This window comes from Elephantulus edwardii, unplaced genomic scaffold, assembly GCF_000299155.1.
Source record: "Elephantulus edwardii isolate Elephantulus edwardi_28Jun2011 unplaced genomic scaffold, EleEdw1.0 scaffold00064, whole genome shotgun sequence".
NCBI classification, from domain to species: domain Eukaryota; kingdom Metazoa; phylum Chordata; class Mammalia; order Macroscelidea; family Macroscelididae; genus Elephantulus; species Elephantulus edwardii.
In genome coordinates, this window is record NW_006399814.1 from 6,143,075 (window position 1) to 6,168,328 (window position 25,254).

A 25,254-nucleotide genomic window follows, 5' to 3' on the forward strand; every position below is an offset into this window, starting at 1 on the left:
CCCGGGGGTCCGCCAGCCCGGGGGTCCACCAGCCCGGGGGTCCACCAGCTTGGGGCCAGCCCGGGGGTCCGCCAGCCCGGGGGTCCGCCAGCCCGGGGGTCCGCCAGCCCGGGGTCCGCCAGCCCGGGGGGTCCACCAGCCTGGGGCTGCCTCTAGTGCAGGGGGGACACCACCAGGACGAGGAGAGGGAGGAAAAGGTAAGGGAGTTGTCATCATCAGGGACTGTGGAGTCAACTCAGAATCAGAGCGACGTGATGATCAACAGGTCAAAAGCCTGCCCCACCTACCACTACATCCTATCTCTGCCTGCTCTGGTCCCCGCCCGCGGTCAGCGGTCAGCGAGTCAACCTAGCTCATGGGGGTCTTCAACCTACCCGTCCCACCACCTCCTCAGTCTCCACCCACTCTGGTCCACTCCTGCGGTCAGCGAGTCCACCCAGCTCACGGAGGGTCCCCCTCTCTTCCACTGATCTCCTCTCTGCTCTTCTTGTCAAGACGCTCTTTTCTAAGCACTGACCTCTCTGACAACATGCCCGAAGTCTACGAGGCAAACCTTCACTGCCCTCCCTCCCAGGAGCAAGCTAGCTCTTCCCCCAAAGCAGATGTGTTTGTTCTTTGGGCAGTCCTGGGGTATTCAGCAGTGTCCCCAAGCCCACAATTCAAAGGTATCAATTCTTCAGGCTTCCTTCACTGGCCTCCCACACGTACAAAGCCATGGAAGACGGAAGGGCTAGGCACACTTTTGTCTTTAAACTGCATTAGCACCTTAACGAGGTCTCTGACAGCAAACTTCCCACTGTGACACATTGTCTTTATTTCTTGACTGTTACTAAATGGGTGCTGACTGGATGGAGTCAAATGAAATTAAATCACTGACAACTTCAGTCCTTTCTCCATCCATCATGATGCTGCCTGTTGGTCCAGGGGGTGAGGACCTTTGGTTCCGTGATGTTGAGAAGCCATCCCTATTGAAGGCTACGGTCTTCAATCTGCAGTGCTTTATGCTTCTTCAACTTCTGAAAACAAGGTTGTCCCATCCACATAATACAAGTGCTTGAGTCTTCCTCCAATCCTGATGCCACGGTCTTCTTCAGTCCAACTTCTCAAATGATGTGCTCAGCATATCGATGGAAATAGGTAGGGATAAAACCCTGAGGCACATCTTCCTGATTTTCAACCGTCACATGCTGCCTTGTTCTCTCTGGACAACAGCTTCTTGGTCTAGACATAGGTTTCACACAGGCACAGTTAAATGTCCTGGGATTTTCCTTCTTCTCAATGTTAGCCTTAATTTGTTATGATCCACACAGTCAAATGCCGCTACAGTCAATAAAACATAAGCAGACGTCTTTCTGGTCCTCTCTGCTTTCAGCCACGATCCATTTGACATAAGCAAAGATATCCTTACCGCATCCCTTGAATCCAGTTGGGAAGATCTGAAAGTTGTCTACTAATGTGCTGCCCTGGCCACTTTTAATTACCTTCAGCAAGGTTCATCTGCATGTGATACTAACTATGTTGTTTACGAATTTACACTTTCTGCTGGGTCACCTTTTTCTGCACTGGGGTGGAGGAGGAAATGCCTTTGGCCCCAGGGGCACCAGATGTGTCCTTGAGACCCCACGCCCTCTGCCCCTTCCAGCAAGGGCAGCATCTCTTTGAGTGGGCGCGCCTGCTTGCCCACCTCAGACCACACCTCTCTCTGCTGCTCGGCTGTCCCTCTCTGGTGTCCCTTAAGCAGAGGTCTGTGGATGCTGCCCCTGGGTGGGCCCCAGAGTCCCATCAGGGAAGAAAAGGAGCCCTAGGCGTGCAGTGGTTACGCACACCCCTGCTAATCCAAAGGCTGGCTCCATGGAAGGCAGGCCCAGGGATGTGCTCCCACAAAGGTTTAATTAACATGCAAACCCTCAAACCTGCCACACCATAACCAACTCACAGCTGACCCTCCAGCACCTCTCGGAAGTGGGATTGTCGCTCTTTCTCCTGTGTACTGTCAAGTCAAAAGTGACCCACAGAAATAGGGGTTCAGAGTCAGTAAATTGCACAGAAGGCTGCCCTTCTTCCTGCCGCAGAGCAGCTGGGGGATTTGAACCGGGTGCCTGTGCACTGGCAGTGCAATCCCTCACCACTGAGCCAGCAGAGCCCTGAACCTCCAGAGTCACTGCCTGGTGGGTCAGCAGCACAATCTCCTATGGACCACGCCCCCAGAGGTCCCGCCCCATAAAAAGACAACCTAGGACGCCCTGGGGGCCATTCTGACACACGGAGCCACAGTAGTGGGAAGGGACTGGACAGTGCCCAGGTGCCCACAGCAAACACGCACAGCAGCTGACCGCAGCCTGGTGCCCCCAACTCACCCAGGAGGATGTTGCAGTCCAGCCTGGGGCTTCAGAAAGACTGATGGACAGTGTCACCTGAAAAACCAGGTCAGAATGGGTGGACACCAGGAGGAAACAGAACTCACAGACTATGACCCCAGCAGGCCCCTGGGACCCAGCATGTAACTGACCAGCACAGCTCTGGTTTGCTCCCAGCTGGCCATGGTCTCTGGGGAGCATGCACTGGCTCCACTCCAAAGACAGTATCAAGAATTGACACGCAGCTGGGTCTGCGTGCGCCGTGTCCGGCGCTGTCCATGGACACACATTGTGTCACACGGACGCAGACACGTCACTGATGGCGTAGGTGCAGCCAGGGCAGCTCTGGCTCACGGTGGCCCATGACCAACAGACACCTTCCTGCCTGCTCCCGCCCACCTTCAGAACCGCTGCCGTGCCCACCCGCTGGAGCAGTCAGGTCTCAGTCCACATGTGTGAGAGGCTTCCTCTCGTTCTCCGACCCTCTTCTGGCCAAGGCCTGGCCCCTCCAACAACACGTCCTGTGTGGATGAGGAGACATCTCGAAGGTCAAGCCACAGAAAAGATGGCAGAGAAGCAAAGACAACACACAGCTCATGGGGCCGCAGGACACAGCAGCAGCCGGCCCACGAGCAGGAGGGGAGGCCTGTCGGGGCACCGCCTCCAGGGTGCACAGGAGGCCTGGTAGTGCAGTGGTTAAAGTGCTTGGAGAGAAACTGGAAGAACAGCGCTTCAAACCCACAAGCTGATTCAAGACAGACAAGGTGGTGACATCACAAAGACCTACGGCCGTGGGGGCCCTGGGGGGCTCTATGCTGCCAGCAGGGCGGCCGTGGGGGTCCTGGGGGGCTCCATGCTGCCAGCAGGGCGGCCGTGGGGGTCCTGGGGGGCTCTATGCTGCCAGCAGGGCGGCCGTGGGGGTCCTGGGGGGCTCCATGCTGCCAGCAGGGCGGCCGTGGGGGTCCTGGGGGGCTCCATGCTGCCAGCAGGGCGGCCGTGGGGGTCCTGGGGGGCTCCATGCTGCCAGCAGGGCGGCCATGAGCACACAGCAGAGGAGGAGGCCACACCCGAGCACACACTGAACGTGGACACGGACAACCCACTTGAACGAGAAGTCCTTCTGCGTGCCATTAGCTCCTTGGGCTCTGTGGCCATCGGGAGATGCTTGTCTGCGTTAGAAAGTGGGAATCCATCAAACGTCCAGAACTCGAATCTCTCCCTGATGCATATTCTCTGCAAGCCGACTCAATGATACAATGAAAGCACTGTCCCCACGGGGTTGAGGAAACGGAGACGCACAGGCACTCAACATTGACCCCCAACTTGGGACCCAAGGCCTCGGCCCACCTCAGCCCCAGGACGCGCCCTGGGCCCCCCAGGGGCTCCCGGGGTCCCTGCTCCAGAACTCCTCAGTCCACCTTTGTAAACAGGGCACAGACACCTCCACAGCTGAGCTACACGGACCGAGGACATCACGGCACGAGGGGACCAGGCAAGGGGTTCACAGCGAGGCGCAGCTGTGTTCGCTGACTTTCAGGGAAAGGTTCTGATTCGAGCAATGTGAACACATCCTAACTGGACCATCTGCACCGAGCACACGACCTCACAGCGCAGAAAGCGTGGCCGATCTGGTTCCTGGACAGGAACACAGAACCCCAGGCCGTGTGTGCACCAGACGAGATTCACAGCCTCCGAGCCAGGAGCGATGTGGCGCCAGGAACACAAGCTTGACAGGATTTACAGCTCGGGGACGGCTTGGGGTCACAGAGCACGTCCTCCCACAAACCACAACAAACGCGAGGAACAAACCTAAAGTGTCGACTGACGGGCCCCACCTCGCAGATGGCGTGTGCAGAGGGCAAGGAGGGGACACACAGCACACTGGATCTCGGGATAAATGACGAGGGGTTTTTCAAGCAGGTGGGCCCCCACGCCACAACACTGGGGCACCAAAGACTCTACACCAACACCACTGGGGCACACGGTGGGCCCCCACACCACGACACTGGGGTACCACAGACCCGACACTCAACACCACCAGGGCACACACGCATCCTACTCAGAGCCAACTGTTCAGCAGGTCAGCAAAACACAGAGATTCCCTCACAGTCAGAGCAGACAGGACCAGGGTAAGAGCAGACCAGACCCCGCGTCACACGGCCCTGATGGGAACGTGGACCAGCGTAAGAGCAGACCAGACCCCGCATCACACGGCCCTGATGGGAACGTGGATCAGTGTTAAGAGCAGACCAGAGACCACGTCACACGGCCCTGATGGGAACGCGGACCAGCGTAAGAGCAGACCAGAGCCCGCGTCACACGGCCCTGATGGGAACGCGGACCAGCGTAAGAGCAGACCAGAGCCCGCGTCACACGGCCCTGATGGGAACGTGGACCAGCGTAAGAGCAGACCAGAGCCCGCCTCACACAGGCCTGATGGGAACGTGGAGAGGCAACACAGAGGATGGGAGGGAAGACTTGATACATAAAATGATGAAGAAAATACCTTATAAAGAAGGATATGGTGAGGGCGTAATAGCAAAAACCTTAAGGTGCTCAACAGCACAACTTACAAAGTTACCAAAAGGCTTAAACACCCACTGGAGAGCTCATGAAATGCTCACAGCTCATGAAATGCTCAATGCCGTTCATTATCAAGGAGACGAGCATCAAAGTGGCACGGAGACCCTAGCTCACCCAACGGCACGCCAGTGAGCTAGAGAGAAGGAGCCGAAAACCTCGGATGTGGCAAGGCCGTGGAGAAAGCGGAGCCTCAGGTGCAGCTCAGTTCACAACGCGGGTAGGTTGCCACTCTGGGTCACCTGCCAGAGTCACCCATGTCCTGTGTGAGGGACGAGTCACACGGTGGGGAAAATCAAAGCATAAACTCAAAGTCGCAGCACAGGTTCCATGCCCCACAAAGGAACTTATAAACGTTGCCTCGTGTTCTCCAGTCAGAGTACGCACAGCCACTGACGGCAACGGCCAGCGAGGGGGCTGCTGGCACTCAGAACTCATTCCCCCCTCTGTGTCTGGCCATCCATGGGGACTTTGGCTTAAAAACCCTACAAGTAAAAAAACTCCAACAACAAACGTACTGCAAACACAAGGGATGACGCAGGTTAAGAGGGTATTTACTAGAACATTCGTAATATAAAATAGCATCCTTCAAACAGTAAGAAAATTCCACTTTAAAGATATCATTTACAACAGTATTAAAAAAAAACATATAACTAAGAATGGATCTAATCAAAGATTCTTTTATCGAGAAAGTTTCAAAATTTCATTGGAAGACATTAAAACGAGTCTGAATAAAATGAGGGTATGCTTGTAAAAAATGAAAACTGAATTTCCAAAGATGCTAGCTCTCCACAGTGACCAATGCCAAGGCCAATTCCAAACGAAATCCAAACCACTCAGGAAGCAAAAGCCGAGCTGGTCAAAGAGCAGGACCATGTGACTCGACAGAGAAGTGCAGGTGCAAAGCCAGGGGCGGAGGGTGGACCGCTGTGCCCTGCCCAGACATAAGGCCTGGACTAAAGCTGAATGACCAGCAGGGCTTGGCACTACGGGAGGAAAGCCCGGGCAATGTGACCAAGCTGGATAAGCAACATAAGCAAGTAAGACAAAGCCAGAAGGCAGAAGGGGCAGTACACGTATGCAGTGACACGAGAGAGTAAATGGGGCCTTGGGAGTGACTGGTAGATGAGAGAACAAGCCAGCTCCCAACCTCACACCACACACAAGTGTCCAGCACGAGGGCACTGACCGGCTCCAGCAGAACCAAAGGCACCCAAGCCCAGGGCCATCGGGATCCCGGGGCTCTGACTGGATGGCTGTCCCAGGCACATCACCAGCCCTTCCCTCCAAGCCAGCCTGGTGCTGAAGTGTGCTGACAGCGGGGTGGCAACACACAAGCCTCGCTGACAGATGACGGCTGTACTGAGGACCCCACACGCTCCACCCTTTCTCTTGGATGTGTCATTACCACACGATAAAGCGTTTCAGAACAAATCGCAATTAGGGTGAAACGTGCCCAGGGGCCGGGATGGCCAGGGGGTGGCATGTCTGTGGGAGAGGCTCCAGCACTGGTCAATCCCCGTGTCGGTCCAGTCAGAACGTCCAGATCGGCCACTCACCTCTGTGACTTTGGGCTGAAGGATCAGTGCTTCTGGGCTCATCCGAGGGATGTCTATGTGGATCTGCAGAGAAAGGAGGAAGAGGAAGTCACCTTCTGGTCACAAACGCCTCATCACCACTGAGATTAAACGTTAAGTATTATGATGAAGTGAGCACACTACAGATCTGACTCTGTTCTCTTTTGAAGACAGACATTTTATCTGATTCCCTCTAGGAGACATGTCCATGGACTCGGCCATCTGCAGGGACCTCACACATCTGTGACATCAGGACACAGTCATGTCCCCGATACAGCACCCAGTTCTGCACCTGCTGGGTCCTTGCTCCGTCTGTGACATCAGGACACAGTCACGTCCCCAATGCAGCAATCTGTCCTGCACCTTCCGGGTCCGCCTGTGACATCAGGACCCTGTCATGTCCTTGATATAGCACCCAGTCCTGCACCTGCCAGGTCCTTGCTCCGTCTGTGATGTCAGGACCCTGTCATGTCCTCAATGCAGCACTCAGTCCTGCACCCACAGGGTCCTTGCTCCGTCTGTGACGTCAGGTCACCACCGTGTCCCAATACAGCTCCCTGTCCTGCTGGACCTAGAGCCGCCGTCCCCCAGCCCACAGAGCAGTGTCACGGTGAGCGCCCAGCTGCCCTCAGCTATTTAGCAACATAGTCCATGCAATTAGCAAACATTGATTTTCAGCCTCCAGCACACAGCGCTTAGATAGCATCAACAGTGGAGGACTTTCCAGCTCCGACAGCGCCTTCCCGGAAAACTGGCCACATTTCTCCACTTGACAAGGTCTTTCAGGATCCAAGACATGTATCAAAGCATAGAAACCTCTGAAATGTGCAGCCAATCCTAACTCGTCCCTCTCTGAAAGGAACAGACTCAAGGTCTCAACACCACACAGGAGTGTATTGCGGACACCCATGGACTCAGGGACCAGCTCAGGGGAAGGCACCAGAGTCCACGTCACAGTGTTATAGTGCCCTACCACAGATCCAGGGACATGCTCAGGGGACAGGGGACCAGAGTCCATGTCACAGGGCCATAGAGCCCTGTGGGGCCCATGGACTCGGGGACCAGCTCAGTGGACCAGAATCTGTGTCACAGTGTCAAAGTGTCTTACGTGGGCCCACAGACTCAGGGACAAGCTCAGAGGACAGAGGGTAAGAGCCCATGTCACAGTGCCCTATGCGGACCTGTATCTGGCAACACACAGCCCAGAGAAGACAATGTCCTCGTGGCCATGCTGCAGCCACCGTGTCTTGCCCTGACCATGTGGCACTGCCCTGGAGGCAGAGGTGGGCTGCAGAGAGGCAGGCTGTGGGCACGAGAGGGGACGTGAGCCATGCACAGCTCCTCGCTCCTCTTGCTGCAGAAATACTTAGGGACCGTGGGGAGGGATCGTCCCAGCCGCAGGGGAGGCGGCAGAAGGGGGCCTGTTAGTCTTGGAGAATTCTCAATAATAGCACAGCTTTTTATTCCCTTGCATGGCGCCTGAGTAAAGATGTACACAGCCTGTTTTAATCAGCTTCCTTGGAAAATCCATCACAGGACAGAGCCTGCCAAGCCGGTCGGTGGGTGCTCCTGTCTGCACTAGGAAATCTCTCCCAGCTTCCATCCAAACAGCAAGAGCCCGGCCGAGACAGTCTAAACACACCCATTTCCTAAGCGCAGTAAGGTAGAAAGAAATTGACCGTTTGACAATTCGGGGGCAGGGTGGGCAACAACGCCCTGGGAAGGAGTCTCACCCTCCTCCCAGAGAAGCAGGTCCACGCACCGCACGTGGCCATTACACGTGCACCACGGAGCCTGTGGGGTGTGACGCTGAGCCCCAGACCAAGGGGGACTAGGAAGAAAGGTCTGGCTACTGACTTCTGAGAAGCAGCCATTGACAGTGTCAGGGTCCCAGTGGTCTGATCTGCTGGTGGTCACGGGGGTGGCTCGGGGCTGCCAGCACTTTGTTCCACTGCACTGGGGCGAGTTCGTAAGTGGGCAGCTTCGTAACCCTGAAGAAATCAGTGTCCCAGAGCTGCTGGGTCTGAGGGAGGAGGTCACCATGCTCCCCGCGGACAAGGGCCCCACTAGAGCCGGCGGTGGCGTGACTCGACCTTCCCACTGCCCACTTCCGCAGGGAGCAAGTCCACCACTCCCCTGAGTCTCATCATTATCTGGTCAGGCGGCCATCTGTCCAGAGGGCCATCTAGGAGGAAAGCTGTGGAGATCCACTCCCACATCTCAGCCAGGGAACACGCCATGACTGCCCGCCCACCGTGCCTGGACCACCAGCAGCTGGAGGCTGAGCCCACAACCACCACCAGAGGAAGATGCCTCCATGCCTCCATCAGGCGGGAAGACGTGTGCTTCTGCACGGGAAGCCTGCTCCCAGTCCCCCCCAACCAATGGACAGGAGGACATGTGCTTCTGCATGGGAAGCCTGCTCCCCAGTCCCCCCCAACCAATGGACGGGAGGACATGTGCTTCCGCACAGGAAGACTGCTCCCATTCCTCCCCCACCACAAATGGACAGGAGGACATGTGCTTCTGCACGGGAAGCCTGCTCCCAGTGCCCCCCAACCAATGGACGGGAGGGCATGTGCTTCTGCATGGGAAGCCTGCTTCTGGTCCCCCCCACCCACAAATGGACAGGAAGACGTGTGCTTCTGCACGGGAAGCCTGCCTCTGGTCCCCCCGAAACAGACAGGAAGATGTGCACATCATATGCAAGGGGAGATCTACGGTCCCCGGATCTCAGGTCAGAGGTCCCAGGGGCACAGTCCCTCCTGGCTGGCCTCACGCACCCGGGAGCTGAACTCAAAGCAGCAGCAGCCGTGCCACCAACTACAACCTCTCTTCAACAGCACCACAGGCGTGTCTCGACACCTGGGATTCCAGCAGCCGGGTCCTGACACGTGACAAGGGAGTGCAGACCACACACGTGAGATTCCCCAGCACATTCTGGAGGCGCTGTGGGCCATAAATCAATCTGGAGCCCTTTCCCCATTCGGCACACCGCCTGTCGGCTGACTGCCAGCTGCATGCTCGGAAAACCATGATTACACCCATTTGGTATGGGACGAAGTAGCAAAATGACACACAGGCTGTGTCCTCTTCCACCAGCTCCTAGCCCTCTCCACGACATATGTCCCCACAGCAGCAGTTGCTGGGCCTCACACAGCAGCTGCCCTCCACTGACCCCATCCGGACACCAGCTCTTCAGCCGAGCTGGCCCTGCAGAGGGTCTCCCAGGTCCACACTGCAGGCCCAGGTAAAACCACAAGAAGTGGACACAGGCCAGGGAGGACGCTCAGAGGAAGCACGCCTTTATCTGCAAACACGCTCCTTCGATGAGAATGAAAACCCAAGGCACAGACTGGGGCACGTGGTACCCACTCCCCCACGGAAGACCTCACGGCCCTGGCCCATTTCACAGAGCTCTGAGGACAGCAGCGCCCACCTGCCTGTAGGTGTCCTGGTGAACCTCGTCATTCCTGGAGTCATAATAGTGCTCAACGAACGCGAAGTATTCCTTCTGTTTTCTCTGTAGAGTGGCGGGTCTCCGGTCCACGTTGGCAGGAAGGTAGCCCTGGGGAAGGAGGCAGAGAGGAGAGGCCGGTTAATGCTGATGCAGGAAATCTAGTCATAAAGGCTGGAATCAGAGCCCCCGCAGGGTACTGGGCTGAGCCTCACAGGGCAGGGAATGTGGATATGAAGACACAGCTACGCTGCAAACATCAGCCCTGTGACCACCAGCAAGGCCAAGGCCAAGGGCGCCTGCAGCCTCCTCCTCCGCGCAGCCTCACTCCAGCCACCCAAGAGCCAGGCCAGACTCCACAATGAGCTCTGTACCCGACGTTCACCTGACAGCCCGGCTGCTGGGGCTGCTACAGCATGAACAGGTCATCAACACCACCCCTCAAAAGAACACGTATGAAGCGGAGCCTCGGTACAGCACTGCTTACAGTGCTTGGCTGCTATCCAAAAGGGCTGAGGTTCAAAACCAGATTCTACTTGGGGGAAAGCGCAGCAGTCTGCGTCCACAGCTTACAGACCTGGAAACCACACGGGGCACTTCCGTCCTGCCGAGCCAATAGGAGTCAGGACTAACTGACACTCAGTACCCACACATTCTTTCTTCATCTCCACGTGGGGGTGTGTACATGCACACACTTATACACACGTACACATACCTATTCATATACACGCTTTATGCATACATTTGTGTGTGCATGCATATACACGTGTGTACATGCTCATATATGTACATTTGTGTGCAGAGACACACAGACTCTTTGAAAGCATCACTACAGGAGCCGACACGCAAGGGGCAATGGGTGGCTCTGTGCCCTGGGTGCCCCACGTGGGGCTTCTCCCTGTTTCTCAGTTGCTGTTTGTCCAGGTATTTCTTTTGCTGTTCCTGTACGTTCCCAAGGAGATGCTGTTGTCTTCTCAGGAGAGCTCTCTGACTCTGAAGGTGTTGAACAAAAGGAAAGCCTTGTATGCAAAGTTGGCGTTCCCTTGAAGGGAATGTATGTACCCCATTTCTTCCCTCCTCAAAATTCAAAGCCACCTTTCCCAACTTAAAAAAAATAAATCAGTTTGTGCTTCTGGTTTCCACTCAGAAATCAAAATGCACTCTACTCTCAAGTCTTTCCTGATCCTGAACCATGCGGTGTTTCCCTGTTCTGTTCTGATGACTGCTTCCTGGTATAGGTTACACATGAGCACAATTAAGTGTTCTGGAATTCTCATTTTTCTCAGAATCAGCCACAATTTGTGGGGATACACACAGTCAAAAGCCTTTGCATAGTCAATGAAACACAGATATTCCTCTGGTACCCTCTGCTTTCCGCCAAGATCATCTAACGCTGGCTATGATGTCCCTCGTAGCATGGCCTCCTCTAAACCTAGCCTGTATTTCTGGCAGGTCTCTGTGGATGTTCCAATGGTTTCTGGATCATTTTCAGCAGGATCTTGTTTGTGTGTGATATTAATGACATCAACTGATAATTTTTGCACTCTGCTGGGTCACCTACTTTTTGGAATGAGAATGAATATAGATCTCGTCCAGTCAGCTGGCCACGTGGTTGTCCTCCAGATTTCTTGACAACCTGTTGAGCGCATCCAGGGCAGCACCTGTTTCTTGAAATATGTCAATTGGTATTCCATCAATTTCTGGGGCCTTGTTTTTTGCCAATTCTTTCAGAGCAGCTTGAACTTTCACCTTCATCACCATAGGCTCTTGACCATATGTTATTTCATTAAATTCTTCTGTGTCAGCCAATTCTGTTTGGTATTGTGCCTCTGTGTACTTCTTCCATCTTCTTTTGATGCTTCCTGGATCATTCAACATTTTACCTTCAGCATCCTTAAGCATTTCAGCTCAAGGATTGATGTGTTCCTCAGTTCCTTTAGCATAAAATATGCCAAGTGAGTTTGTCCCTTTTGATTTTCCGGCTCAGCTCCTTGCACATTTCCTTATAATACTCTGTTTTGTCTTCCTGTGCTGTCCTTTGAAATCTGTTCAACTCCTGAACTTCTTGATTTCTTCTCTCAGCTTTGACTTCTCTAGTGCGATAGTCAGAGTCTCTTGCGACACCACCTTGGTCTTTTCTTTCTCTTTTGTCTTTGCAGGCCTTTCTGCATTCTTCATGAATGATACTCTTGATATCCTCGCTGATCAGTGTTCAAGTCCTCAAACCTGTTCCTGAGATGGCCTTTAAATTGTGGTGGGATAGACTCAAGGCCAAACTTTGGTTCTTGTGGATTTGATTTTTATTTTCTTTAGCTTCAGTTTGAACTTGCATATGAATAGTTGATGGTCTGGTCCACAATCAGCACCTGGCCTGGTTTTCACAGCTGATATTGAGCTTCTCCCTCAGATGGAGTCAATCTGATTCATGTGTAGACCATCAGGTGAAGCCCATGTGTATAGTCGTCATTCAGGATCAATTAAGGAGTTCATCAGGGATATATCCTGTCTCCATTCCATACCTCTTCAGTTCATATGCAGGACAGATCATTTGAGAAGCTGGACTTTCTGAGGAGGAATGTGGCATCAGGATCAGAGGCAGATTTATCAACAACCTGCGTTATGAAGATGACACAAACTTGCTTGCTGAAACAGAAGAAGACAAGAGGCATTTGCTGTAGAAGGCCAAGAACTGTAGCCTTCAAAATGGACTGAAACTCAGTATTAAGAAAACAAAGATTCTCATCACTGGGCCTATTGGCAGCTTCATGATGGATAGAAAAGAGTTTGAGATTGTTGATAGCTTTAACTTGCTTGGTTCCACAATCAACACTCTTGGGACCAACAGTCAAGAAATCAAAAGGCAAACTGCACTGGAAAAGTCTGTTGCCAGGGACCTCTTTAGAGTACTGAAGAGCAATGATGTCAGTCTGGAGACTAAGGAGAGCCTGATCCAGGCCATGATCTTCACAATTACTATGCATCAGAGAACTGGACAATAACTAAGGACGACAGAAAAAGAAATGATGCCTTTGAATTGTGGTGCTAAAGAATAGTGTTGAACATACTGTGAACTAGCAAAAGAAAAAAACAGATCCTGGAGAAGGTGAAACCAGGTTGTTCCCTGGAAACAAGGATTTTGAGGCTCCATCTCACATACTTTGGGCACTTGGCCAGGAGGGACCAGTCCTTGGAGAGGACATCATGCTTGAAAGGGCAGAGGGACAGCACAGGAGAGGAAGACCTAGGATGAGATGGATTGACATAGTGACTGGAGCTATAGGATTAGGTTGATCAGAGACGAAGGGATTGGCTCGGGAAAGGGCAGGGTTCAGAGCTAATGTACACAGGGTCACTGAGTCAAAGGCAACTCGATGGCACATAACAACATCAAAAACAATATACAGTCTATCTTAACTCACAGAGCAATCCACAGAGCAATCTGACCCAGGGGGTTTCCAAGTCTATAAATGTTTACAAAGTAACTCCCTCCTGAGCAATGGTGTATCAGAACCATCAACCTTCTGGTTAGCAGAAGACTCAAGCCCTGTATCACAAGGACTTGGTTCCTCTGGTCTTGAAGCCACATTCCTCTTCATAGAGTCCAGTTTCACATTTGTTTGGCATACAAATTGAGTTTCTGTTGCTGTTATCACGTGCTAGTCAGGTGACTACAACTCGTAGTGACCCTACAAATGGCAGCTCTGAACCTTCCAGACGTTCCTGATTCTCAAGCCCCGCTGTTCCAGGTATTGTCTCAATCCATCTGGTTGAGGTTCATTCTCTCCTGCCCTACCCCCCCACCTCCTCCAGCAGGATGTCTTGTTCCAAAGACTCCTATCCCTGACAACATGCCTAACGTCTGTGAGATGAAGCTTCACCATCCTGGCCGTAAGGAGCACCCTGGCTGCACTCCTCTGAGACAGATCTGGTCTGTTCTTTAGTTAGTCCATGGGATGTCCAGTATCTTCACCAACACCACAACTTAAAGGCACTGGTTCTTCCTTTATCTTCTTTATTCACTTTCCAACTTATTTATGTATGGTAAAAGAATACAATCCTGATTCACACGGCTCTTGATTTTAAAACATGAAGCATCCCATTATACTGGGCAAATGAACACCCCTTCTCTACGTACAGGTTCCAAATGAGAACAATTAAGTGTTGGACTTTCTAGTCTTTTCACTGCTATCCATAATCTGTTAGTCTACACAGCTGAATGCATTTGTAGAAGCAATAAAACACAAGTAAACATTTTTCTTGTTTCCTCTGCTTTCAGCCAAGATCAATCTGACATCGGAAATTACATCTTTCATGCTAATAAATCTGGTTTGAATTTCTGGCAGTTCCTAGTCAATGTACTGCCACAATCTTTGAAGTATCTTCAGAAAAACTTGACCTGTGTGATATTATTTGATAATCTCCACATTTTGCTAGACCACCTCTCTCTGGAATGGGCACAAACGTGGATCTCTTCCAGGCTTTCTGACCCTGACGCTCTATTCCAAATTTCTTAGTATGGCTGAGTAATCTCCCAGCATTGCACCTATTTGCTGAAACATTCCAACTAGTTGTGCCTTCAATTCCTGGAGACTTGTTTTGTGGAATGCCTTCAGTGCAGCGGGCCACATGTACACTATTAATGCACAAAGGTCAGCGGATTTTTTTAACATGGGAAATGTCAGACAGTGAAATGGTCACTAAGTGAGGAGTAGGTATATTCGTTGAACAAAAGAGGGATGACCGGATGTGTCATGGTGTCATCACACCCAAAGGAGGCTGACAGCTCTGAGGATTCAGGGCAAACTGGGCAAACGAGAAATTCTTCTCAGACATCCCAGTGCTTAGGAAGAAGTAGAGGAAGACCAGGCAGAGGAAACTATCGGACCTAACTTCTCAAGAACAAGTGAGTAGTCGGCCGACCTTGGCATCTTGTTTGCTGTTTTAGACCATGGAGTTGGAACCCACCCACTGCTGCCCCTCCAGCAGGTTGTAAACCACATAAAATCAGGCTGCCCATCTTTCTCCCATGAAGCAGTTGGTGGTTTGAACCACGTACCACTGAGTTGGCAGTACACCTCCTTACCCACTGGGTCGTGTTTAGTGTGGTTTCCTTGGTGGAGCAGGAGTGAGGAAACACACTCCCTGAGACAGGCTATCCAAATAGAAGAGGAGGCAGGCACTGGATGAGGCCCCAGACAGAGCCAGGATGACAATGAGCCTGTCAAATGGGGCACAGTCTCCTGTGTGACAGGAGGGCAGGGGGTGTCCCCACAGGTGGAAACACCAGGAGGGGTGTTTATTCAAACCCCATAGAATGTTTCTTCACCAACAGAAACAAGTACCTTTAGAAAGTCGTCTTATACCCCACATTTTAACAAAACTTAATGAAACACAAATTCTAAAAGGCAAGCATGACAATCTCAGAGCCCAAGCAGTTAAATGCCCCCCACGCCCTCCTGCGATTCCCATTCCTAAGGAAACTTGTATGCACGTGGAGGCCCCTCGATAATTAAGCAGGACTGGAAATTATGCAAATGACATATATTTTCCAGTATGCAGTGAATTTTAAATGACAGAACTACAGAAAACTTAATTGCTATATTAGTATGCTATAAAAACACTAATCATAAATGTAAAACAATGCGTGCAGGTACTTTTCTCTCCATCATCCGGGTGGCTCAGAATTCCAGGGCTCCGCCGTCTGTGTTCACAGAAAAACCTACCTCCTTACGTGGGGAGAAGGGACGACCAGACCAGACATGGACTCAGCATTCCAAACCAGCATGCTTGCAGCATAAATGTTCAACATCAATTAGTTTGTGTTTGATGTTTCTGAAAAATTTACACCAAAAAAAAGTCTAAAGCATATTCTCAAGCAGGGCCAGCGGGGCGGTGGTTTGAGGACGCCCACAAGACCTCTGCAGTCTGCAGAGCACGTTAGCTCTTCAACGACACAGAGGAACCTGTCGGGCCCACGGACCAGGCCCATGTCCCTCTGTGATCATCAGGCTGGGGGTGCTGACCAGCCTGGAATGAGCAGGACGGAGGACCGCACTTCACAGGTACATGCCAACCGAAGCAATCCTTTGGCTACTGGTCTTTTAAACTGGACAAACGAGAAATTCTTCTCAGACATCCCGGTGGATAGAAGGACGTGGAGTGAGGCCGGTCAGGGGTAGGGGATGAAGGGACAGTGAGGACAGGTCCCTTTTGCGCCCTGTTCCACAGGACCCACGAGGGATGGGGACTTCTGCCACTGCCCAGCTGCAAACACAGTGCCAGCACATGGGTGGTGCTGGAACCAGTCAGGATGAAGGGCAAGTCAGGGCCTTCCCAGGGGCACCACCTTGCTTTATGCTTCCAGAAAAACGGCCTCGGTGCCCCCCACCTAGATGACTCAGTGTGGAGCCCAGACACCCATCCTGGCCAGGCCCCCCATTGTGGAGGGGCCAGTGCTCACCTGCACCAGGGCTTCCCCTGGAAAACTGTTAACTATTTTGGAAATTTTCATGGGGCCACAGTACCACAAGGGACTTCTGGTGTCAAGTCAGGTCTAGTATAAAAAGACTTGCTGATGTCCCATCCCCTCCAAGGCCTTCAGATGAGTCTGAAGCCCAAAGGCCACCTACTGTCACAAAAGCATCGATTATATTCTCTAAAACTTTGTTACTAATACAATTACCATAAAACCAAACCCACCGGTCCCAAGTCAGTCCTCACAGTGAGTGACCTATCACCGGGCTCCAAGGCTGTAAATCCTTACAGGAGGAGAATGTCCATCTTTCTCTGTGGACTGGCTGGTAGATTCGAACCGCTCACCTTCTGGTTAGTAGCCCACGTACACAAGGCTCCTCACTTCTCATGTCAAAAGGGGGGGAACCCACCACGAATAAACATAAATCCCTGTCACTGGTTCCTCAGAGTTCAAATCATCTATGCCGGAAATTTTCTACACTGTGGGTTTGAAAATAATACAAAGATTTTTTAAAATAATAAAATCAGAGGAAAAGAATACAGCTGTCATAAATTATTACTTATCCTCATTTTCTGCCAGCCTTGTCAAACCAAGCTTGAAATTAAGCAAAGAATGGAAAATGTCATCCTGGCCCAGACAAGAGGCCCCTGTCACTGCGCATGGGACAGGGACCAAGGAAACGCGTGGGCTTGGGCAATGGCCATCCTCCCAGCTGGAGGCTGTCACTCGTCTCCACCTGGAGGGACCGCCTGGCAGGCAGGTGGGCGGGGGGGCGGGGCACTTACCGAGAGCAACTTCCACGTAATCGGACGGACAGCTCTCGGGATGCCGGACCAGCTCAGCCTGCGCAATTCTTCTGTTGACATAAAGGGGACAAGGAAAAGCAGGTCACCAAAGGCCAGCCCACGTGCCCCCTGATCCTTAGAGGGCAGTGCAACCCAGAAAGGAAACGAGAAAGGACCTGGCTCACAGCCCCTGCAGGGGCTGGCCATTCCCCCCCCACCCCACATTCCAGCCAATCCCCCCACTCGCTTCCACCCAGTTCCCCACCCCACTCCATCCAGGCCCCACCACCCCATTCCATTCATTCCCCCACCCCTTTCTACCCAGTCCCCCACACTCCACCCAGACACAACCACCCCATTCCATCCAGTCTCCCCAACCCCATTCCATCCAGTCTCCCCAACCCCATTCCATCCAGTCTCCAGAACCCCATTCCATCCAGCTCACTCACCCCATTCCACCCAGTCCCTCCTACTCCACCCAGACTCCATTACCCCATTCCGTCCAGTCCCCCACACTGCACTTCATCCTGTCCCCTCACTCCACCCAGACCCCACTATCCCATTCCATCCAGTCCCCAACACATTTCACACAGTCCTCCCCCAAGGCCGTTTCATCTGAAAAGCTCAGAGTCACCCAAGGTCCCCCCAAAGGAACCATGCTATCCCTCAGGCCCCGCGCCTGCCAAGCACACGCTGTGGGACGCGATATCCTCTTGGTCAGTGAGCTTCTTAGGAGAACGGAGGGCCCTGAGCGCCATCACACCTGATCGGTGACTCCTGAAGAGCTCGGGGACCCCATGGACACTGGTGGGAAGGATTCGTCTACAGGCAGGGGAGCTCCAAGGACCAGTAGACCCCAAGAACGAGAAAAAGGCCATCGAGGACTAGCCACACCAATACCCTTTGTGGACCTGTCGCCCCCAAAAGAGCAACACGATCAACGTCTGTCCTTTAAAGATCTCAGGTGTGGAAGGTTCCATGACAACAGCAGTAGTACCCGAGACACTGCCTGTTACAAGTGAACCTTAGAACACATCTGCCAAAGGTACCTGGTGTCCCGAGGGCCACTCTCGACAGTAAGGGGCACCTCGTCTTCCTCCTCCCCCACAGGACACCAGCTCCCATCCAGACCTCCCTCTTCCTGATGCACGTGTGTGCGCGCGCATGCGTGGCCTGCACACCTTTACTGAGACTTCATCTAACGGCTCCCTCCCTCCCTTGCTTTCATCCACACCACCTCATCCTCACCGGCTCATGTTACTCCTTGGTGCTGCTGTTCCAAGGGACCGCTTTACAGTTAGAAGCCACAGGTGTCACTTAGAAAACTGAGCTACACCCGGCCCAAGCCACAGTCTCTAATCATGTCACATGCATGCGGAAGCTGGACGGTGACAGCCTCTGAGTCATGGCGGCGTGGCACCGAGTGGACCGTCAGGAGGAGCAGCGCCTTCCTGAAGACGACTTGGGCGCACACACTCCAAGCATGTCATCAGAACGGCTGGTGCCTGGCCAAGGACAGCATGCTCGCAAAGCAGAGGGTCAGCGGACGGAGGCAGCGCCTCGAGGAGGTGGACGGACACGGTGGCGTGACCACGGGCTCGACACGGCAGCACCCGCCTTGGCGAGTGGGGCAGGCTCAGCTCAGTTCTGCCGTGAGGGGTGGCTGGGGCCGGAGCCGACCAAGGGCGCTGAACAACAGCCATCCGGTCAGAGCCAGTGGACAGCTGACACTCCAGCCGGTGAGGCCACAAGTCCAGCGGATCCGCTGACGGACTGGAAAACCAGAGAGGGGCCGCCTTTGGGTCAGCAGCGCAACTCCCTGGGGCAAGGCCCCCAGAGCGCACTCTAGCCGCAGCTGTGGTCACTTCCCAGAACTAACGTCAGTCACACACTGGCCACGGCAGACGTGGCTCAGGAGCCCTGGCAGGACAGGCCATAAAGGGGCTGCTGTGAACCAGAAGGTGGGCAGTTCAAACCCCCCAACCACTCTGCACGAGGAAGACGCAGATCACATCTCTGGACGATGCGTGGCAGCTCTGCCCTGTCCTGCAGGGCCTCAAGGGGTCACAGCAACCTGAGAGCTGCCGTGGATGTGGGAACCTCAAAGGCGAAGATGTCCCCGGGTGGACCCACGCACGCAGGCGACGTTCCACCGGTCACAGCAACCTGGGAGCTGCCGTGGATGTGGGAACCTCAAGGGCGAAGACGTCCCCGGGTGGACCAACACACGCAAGCTACGTGTCACGGATCACACAGGTGAGAGTCACAGGAGGAGGGGGCTGCCCAGAAGAGCCCCCCAGGTGGACAACAGCGTCCCCTTGGCCACTTGGGGTCTTCTTACACACACTGAAGGCTTGAGGATACGTTTCCATGTGTGGGCTGCTCAGCCCTCGTCGGCTCTTACTGAACTAAAGCAATTATTTCTCTCCTCAAAGTTAGGAACCCACCATTAGCTGATTCTCCTAACCGCCAGGAGCTAATGATTAATACCAGGAATAAAAGGAATGATTAAAGAGAAGACTTTGGTAATATAATCAACAAAATACAAAGTCTTGCCATCTAATCTTTTTCCAATTACTAAACCCTAAGTAAAATAAGGACAGAATAATTGGACGCTACCACCAGCAATAACTCGCATTTTGCAGCAATCTCAGAAAATATCAAATCTTCCCAGGTCCCTAAGGACATTATGAAAAGCAGGAGCCTAATGCCGGAGCACTAATCGGGGACTGTTTACACAGCCCGTTCTGGAGCGGCTGCCCGCCGCCGAGCCCCAGTGCGTCCGCCGCAGGTTAGGAAGGCAGCCGGGAACTGCAGGCCTGATGCTCCTGTGCCTTCTGTCCATCCATCTCCTCATCAGAGGAGACTCGCAGGAACGGCACCTCAAATCTACGGGGGCCAAGCGAGGCTTCTGTCTAAGCTTTGGTGTCAAATAAGCTTCCGTGCCCAGGCCGTGCCCCAGCTACCAACGAGGTCCGTCTTGAGTCTAATTTGTAAGCGAGTTGGAACAGGCGCAGGGGCCATGCAGGGTGCTGGGCCGCCTTTGTATATGGCCTTCCTCACAAGCGGCTCGTAACACCCACCAGCTGACTCCTGACAACAGAGGGAGAACCAGCCCTGCTGGCTGACCTGCAGGTTTCAGAGGCTGGAAACAACACAGGAGGTGTCCCACTGTCAGGGGTCAACCGCCAGAGAGGTGGGCCTTTGGGCCAGCCACGCAGCTCACTACTGACCAGGCTAACGAGGTGGCCATGGCCAACCACAGGGCCTGGACAGCCTGCTGACAATGGAGGTAAGGCACCTGGAGCCCATGTAGGGCTGGGCCAGGCAAACGAGGGGTACGGGCCCCTAGTGCAGAGCAGGCCAGCTCAGTCATCCCACCGGAGTTCAGATGAGCCAGCCCACGGGTGGAAAGGGGCACCACAGCCATTGAGAGAGAAGCTGAGCCAAGTGGCTTTGGTGTCGCTGTGAAGACAGCAGCTGTCACAAAGCTTCCGGCGTCGAGTGGGCTCTGACTCCCAGCACTGGCCCGTCCCCGGTATCTGAGGCTGTAAATCCCACGGGCAAATCTTTCCTTTGCCCTTCTTCATCCCTCAAAGCAGCGGGGGAATTTGAACTGCCAGCGACGTGAAGCCTGTGGTTAGCAGCACACCCGACACACTGCACCAGAGCTCCTGTCGGAAGTTATGCCAGCAGCATCTCAAATCCCAGCAGGTCACCCATGGGGGACAGGTGTACCTGTCCAGGTAAACTGCCAGGCAGAGCCCGACTAGGATGAAAGGCCTGGTCGTCTTCTCACAAAAACCAGCCACTGAAATGCCACGGGTCATCCACAGCACTGCCCAGAGTCGCTCTGGACGACAGGTCTCTCGGGCTGTGGTGTGGCGTCCAACTTACAGGACTGAAGGAAATCGGCCAATCCACAGTTGGTCTCCTCCCACTTACCCCTGGCTACTCGCTCTTACTGCTAACCTGAGTGCAGGCCCAAGGCTGACCCTCTCCACGTGTCACATCTCGGTGACCAAGACACGGCCCTGTCCTCATGTCTTACAGCTCCCACAAATTCTCTCATTTCATTTTGCCCATCAGGAGAGTCCTTCCATCTAAGGACACTGGAAGTCATAAAAATACACAGTGGAAATAATGGACTGCCCAACAGGCACGTGCACGTCCAGGACGGGCTCTGGCTCACTGACCAGCAGGCTCAGTGGAGCAACGACAGTGCTGAGACCTTGAGGTGACAGCAGCACGCCCAGGTGAACCAATGACAGTGCAGGGACCCTGACAGCCCTGACAGCGGGGAGGTGACCTAGTTAGGTGTCAGTGAAGTCTGCCCTGAGGCATGGGATCTAAGGAAGAGGAGAGCTGAATGATAAAGGATCCCCTGCAAGCCCTATGACTGGACGCACAGGCCTGGTCTCAGAACCCCCAGGAGCCTACCACAGTGGGCAGTGAATCTCCAAGGGGCCACCTGGCACCTGGGGCAGTGCAGCTCTGCATCATGTGGGCTTGCACCACGTGGGGACCATCTGTCCCCTCCCATGCAATCAAGCCTCCCAGGCACCGCAATGAGACCATCACTGCACATTCTCCAAGACCCCCAGAGAGGCCACAGCACCCACCACTGAGCATCACCTGGCCAGAGTGCCCAGAGAGGGGCCTGGGACGCAGCCAGGCTGGAGTGAGGGCCAGGGCTCTGGGGGGAGGTCCTGTTCCTTATGCCCTGGGAGGGGGGCCTGGAACGCAGCCAGGCCGGAGTGAGGGTCAGGGCTCTGGGGGGAGGTTCCGCTCCTTCCGCCTCAGGCCACCTTCACGTGGCTTGTCATGTCTCTTCCTCCATCTCTGCTTGTCTCACCTTCTTTTCTCTCTCAAAAGAAACTGAGTGAGGATACTGTATCTGTCATTGCCGCTGTTAGGGACCATCGAGTCACCTGCTCATACTGATCCCACGAAAAAGAGATCGGAAACTGGCCTGTCCTGCACCTTCCCCGTCATCTCCGACACATCTGAGCCCACTGCTGCAGTCACTGGCTCAATCCGTCTCAATGAGGGTCTCCTCTCTCTCACTGAGCCTCCTCCACCTTTCCAAGCATGATGTCCGTGTCCAAGGAACAGCCTCTCCTAACAACACACACCTACACTATTCTTATCTCAGACCCACAACGAGCGCAACAGCCAACTGGAGCATGGCGGAGGTGGCACTGGGAGGGCAAGGTTTCCACCTGCTGTTCACAGGGTCACTATCAGCCCTTCTCACCTGTATGGCTTCTGGCAATAATGTGTCTCACTGGCACAACAAAGAGAAGCCAATCTCAAGTGGGATTATACCCACAGACCCAGAGGTCAGACTGCCCAGGACACAGTATGGGGACATCATGGAATCCAAACGAGCCACGAGAGAACTCAAGGAGATCAGAGTCTGGGTGTGCAGGAAACCCACGGAGCAGCCAGGGGCCAGACTGGACAGTGGCAGCGCAATGGACAACAATGACTTGACAAATATTAGGAAAACAAAAGAAGGTAAAAACCACATATTCCCAGATGCAAGACTGAAAATCACACCAATGTCAAGTGTAACTTTTAAAAAAATCTCTAAATTCAAGCCAAAGCCAGTCAATGTTCCAACATAATATAACACACATGCTCTGAAACCAGCCAGGTCCAAGTGCACCCAGAAGAGGAAATGCCAAAGAGCTGAAGGAACTAAAAAAAAAAAAAAAAAAAAAGAGATGGGATTTTAATTAGAAGAAAATTTAAACAGAGAGGGAGCTCTGATGGCCTAGTGGAAAGAAGCTGCACTGCAATCCCAGAGGTATGAGGTTCGAATCCACCAGATGCTCTGCTGGAGGAGGAGGGACAATCTCCTCCTGTACCAGTCAGATCTGATTTGACGGTACACACACAAAAATAATAAAATAAAAATTGAATTAAAAAAAAAAAGAAAATGTAAACAGTAAAAGTAATTAAGACAACAGGGCGTTGAGAATAAGAAAAAGGTCAAGGGACCAGTTAAACAGAACAAACATCAAAATCCAAGCCTATTCACACGTAAGAATGTAGCAGTGTAAAAACAGCATTTTGCATCAGTGATGACATCAATTAAGGATGTTCGCACAAAGTGCTCTCTATTTTTAAACCGGAATTGAGACCTTGTCCTCGCCATGCTAGTTAACTCTGAGAGTAATTAAAAGATTCAAGCACCTAAAAAAATTAAAAACTGGAGATCCAAAATGAGTGGAAGGAAAGATTTTTTTTTTTAAGTTGGGAAGCAGGAGGGGGAAAGAACTGCTATCTTCATGTGCAGAGATGGCCTTCCTCAACCAGCCACAAATCTCAACAACATGTATATGAAGACTAAAGTATATTCTTAATGTTGTTATTGTTGTTGTCATCATCGAGTGAACACGACTCATAGCGACCCTATGAACAAAAGGCCTTCCTGTAACTACCAACATTTAGCAGGGTTCACAGAGTTTCCAGAGGCATGTTGTTTAGGAAGGGGATTATGAAGTTTATTAGGGAGCTGTGGTGGTTTAATGGTAAGGAACTGCGTGAACTGTTAAAGCAAAGGTATGTGCTTCGAATCCACCAGCTGCTCTGCAGGAGAAAGATGGTCACTCTCCTTCCATGCAACTGACTGTCTCTAAAAACCTGCTGGAGGGTCAGCTACGGGTCAGTACTGACAGTCAACAAAAGCAACACAAGAGTGCCTCTGCATTCCTCTGTTCCTTTACTGGGCTCTCTCTGAAGATCTTGAAAGTACTTCTCTTATTCCACCCAATTTTACAGCGAAAGAATACATTACTTCCAGTTGTCTTTGTATATTCAATCATGGAGAAAAAGATATTAAAGTAACTTCTAGAAAAAAAAAAAAAGAAAGTACTTCTCTTTCTACAACACAATGAAAAGTTATTTTGATGTGTTTCTCTTTACAAAACAAACTTACAACTTTTGTTGTAACACTGATGCCATTTGTAGCTAAACAAAAAGAAGAATCTAAGTTCCCAACAGATGCTGAGTAAACTATTCCATGTCATTAGATAGTGCTAAGCCTTAAAAAAATTAAATTATCAGGAAAAGCTATTTTTCAAATATAAAAAACTATATAAATTAAATATATTTTTATATATTTATTTCGCTATGAGTTGAAAACGACTCGACAGCACATAACAATAACGATAAATTAAAAGATTAAACTGAAGATATAAAAGTTTAAAATGACTATTCAGTAAAAGAACTCAAAATGTCAAAAACAAAAACTAAGACTTGAACAATACATGCAACATAAAATGTAAAAAAGGTTTACATCACTAATATATAAAGAACACATACAGTAAAGAGCAAAGCGTCTCCATAAAAATGGAAAACTCAAAACAAGAGGAAACACAAAGGCCAGGAGAAAAAAGGCTACAAATTAAAACCAAAACGAAGCCACAGCAAGCTTAAATGAATGACCACATCCAACAGACTCTGGGGACAGCCAGCCCCTTGACCACCACTTGGTCGAACGTGCACCAGTAAAACTATTTTTTTCATGTTTCTATGTTTTAATTCCTTTGCATACTACTTTTTATATCTACTATATTCTCTCTTTTTTCTTTTTTCATTGTTGAACATTTTCTCCCCCCAACCCACAGCCCATCCCGCAATGCACCCTTATTCCAGATTGTTCTCATGCATATAATGCATAATCATCTATTCCTTACAACACTGGTGGCCTAGTGCCAAGATGCTGAGCTGCATTCCTAAAGGCACGTGGTTCGAGGCAACCAGCTGCTCTGCAGAAGGATAGACAATCTCTTCCCACGCAATGAGCTGCCTCTGAAAACCTGCTGGACTGTCAGCCATGGGTCGGATCTGACTCGATGGCACACAACAACAAGAAGAACATATTCCTTTCAGATAGTTCTAATGCATCTATTCTAATGCAGTATTCATTACCTATCCACTCTTTCCCCTTCCCTCTCAATCTCCCCATGTCTGTCCTATTTTATAACAGTGATGTTATGCAGTATTTGTCCTT

General features: G+C 52.0%; 1 protein-coding gene across 1 annotated transcript in view; it reads right to left on the reverse strand.

The window, feature by feature from the left end:
- TBC1D22A (TBC1 domain family, member 22A) overlaps positions 1-25,254 on the reverse strand; it is a 265,500-nt gene that overhangs the window by 164,137 nt on the left and 76,109 nt on the right. Inside the window, exons 5-7 of the mRNA XM_006888120.1 lie at positions 17,232-17,302; positions 9,954-10,082; positions 6,497-6,559 (exon numbers count right to left, since the gene is read on the reverse strand). Of these exons, the coding sequence (XP_006888182.1) occupies positions 6,497-6,559; positions 9,954-10,082; positions 17,232-17,302 (263 nt within the window). The remainder of the gene's footprint in view (positions 1-6,496; positions 6,560-9,953; positions 10,083-17,231; positions 17,303-25,254) is intronic.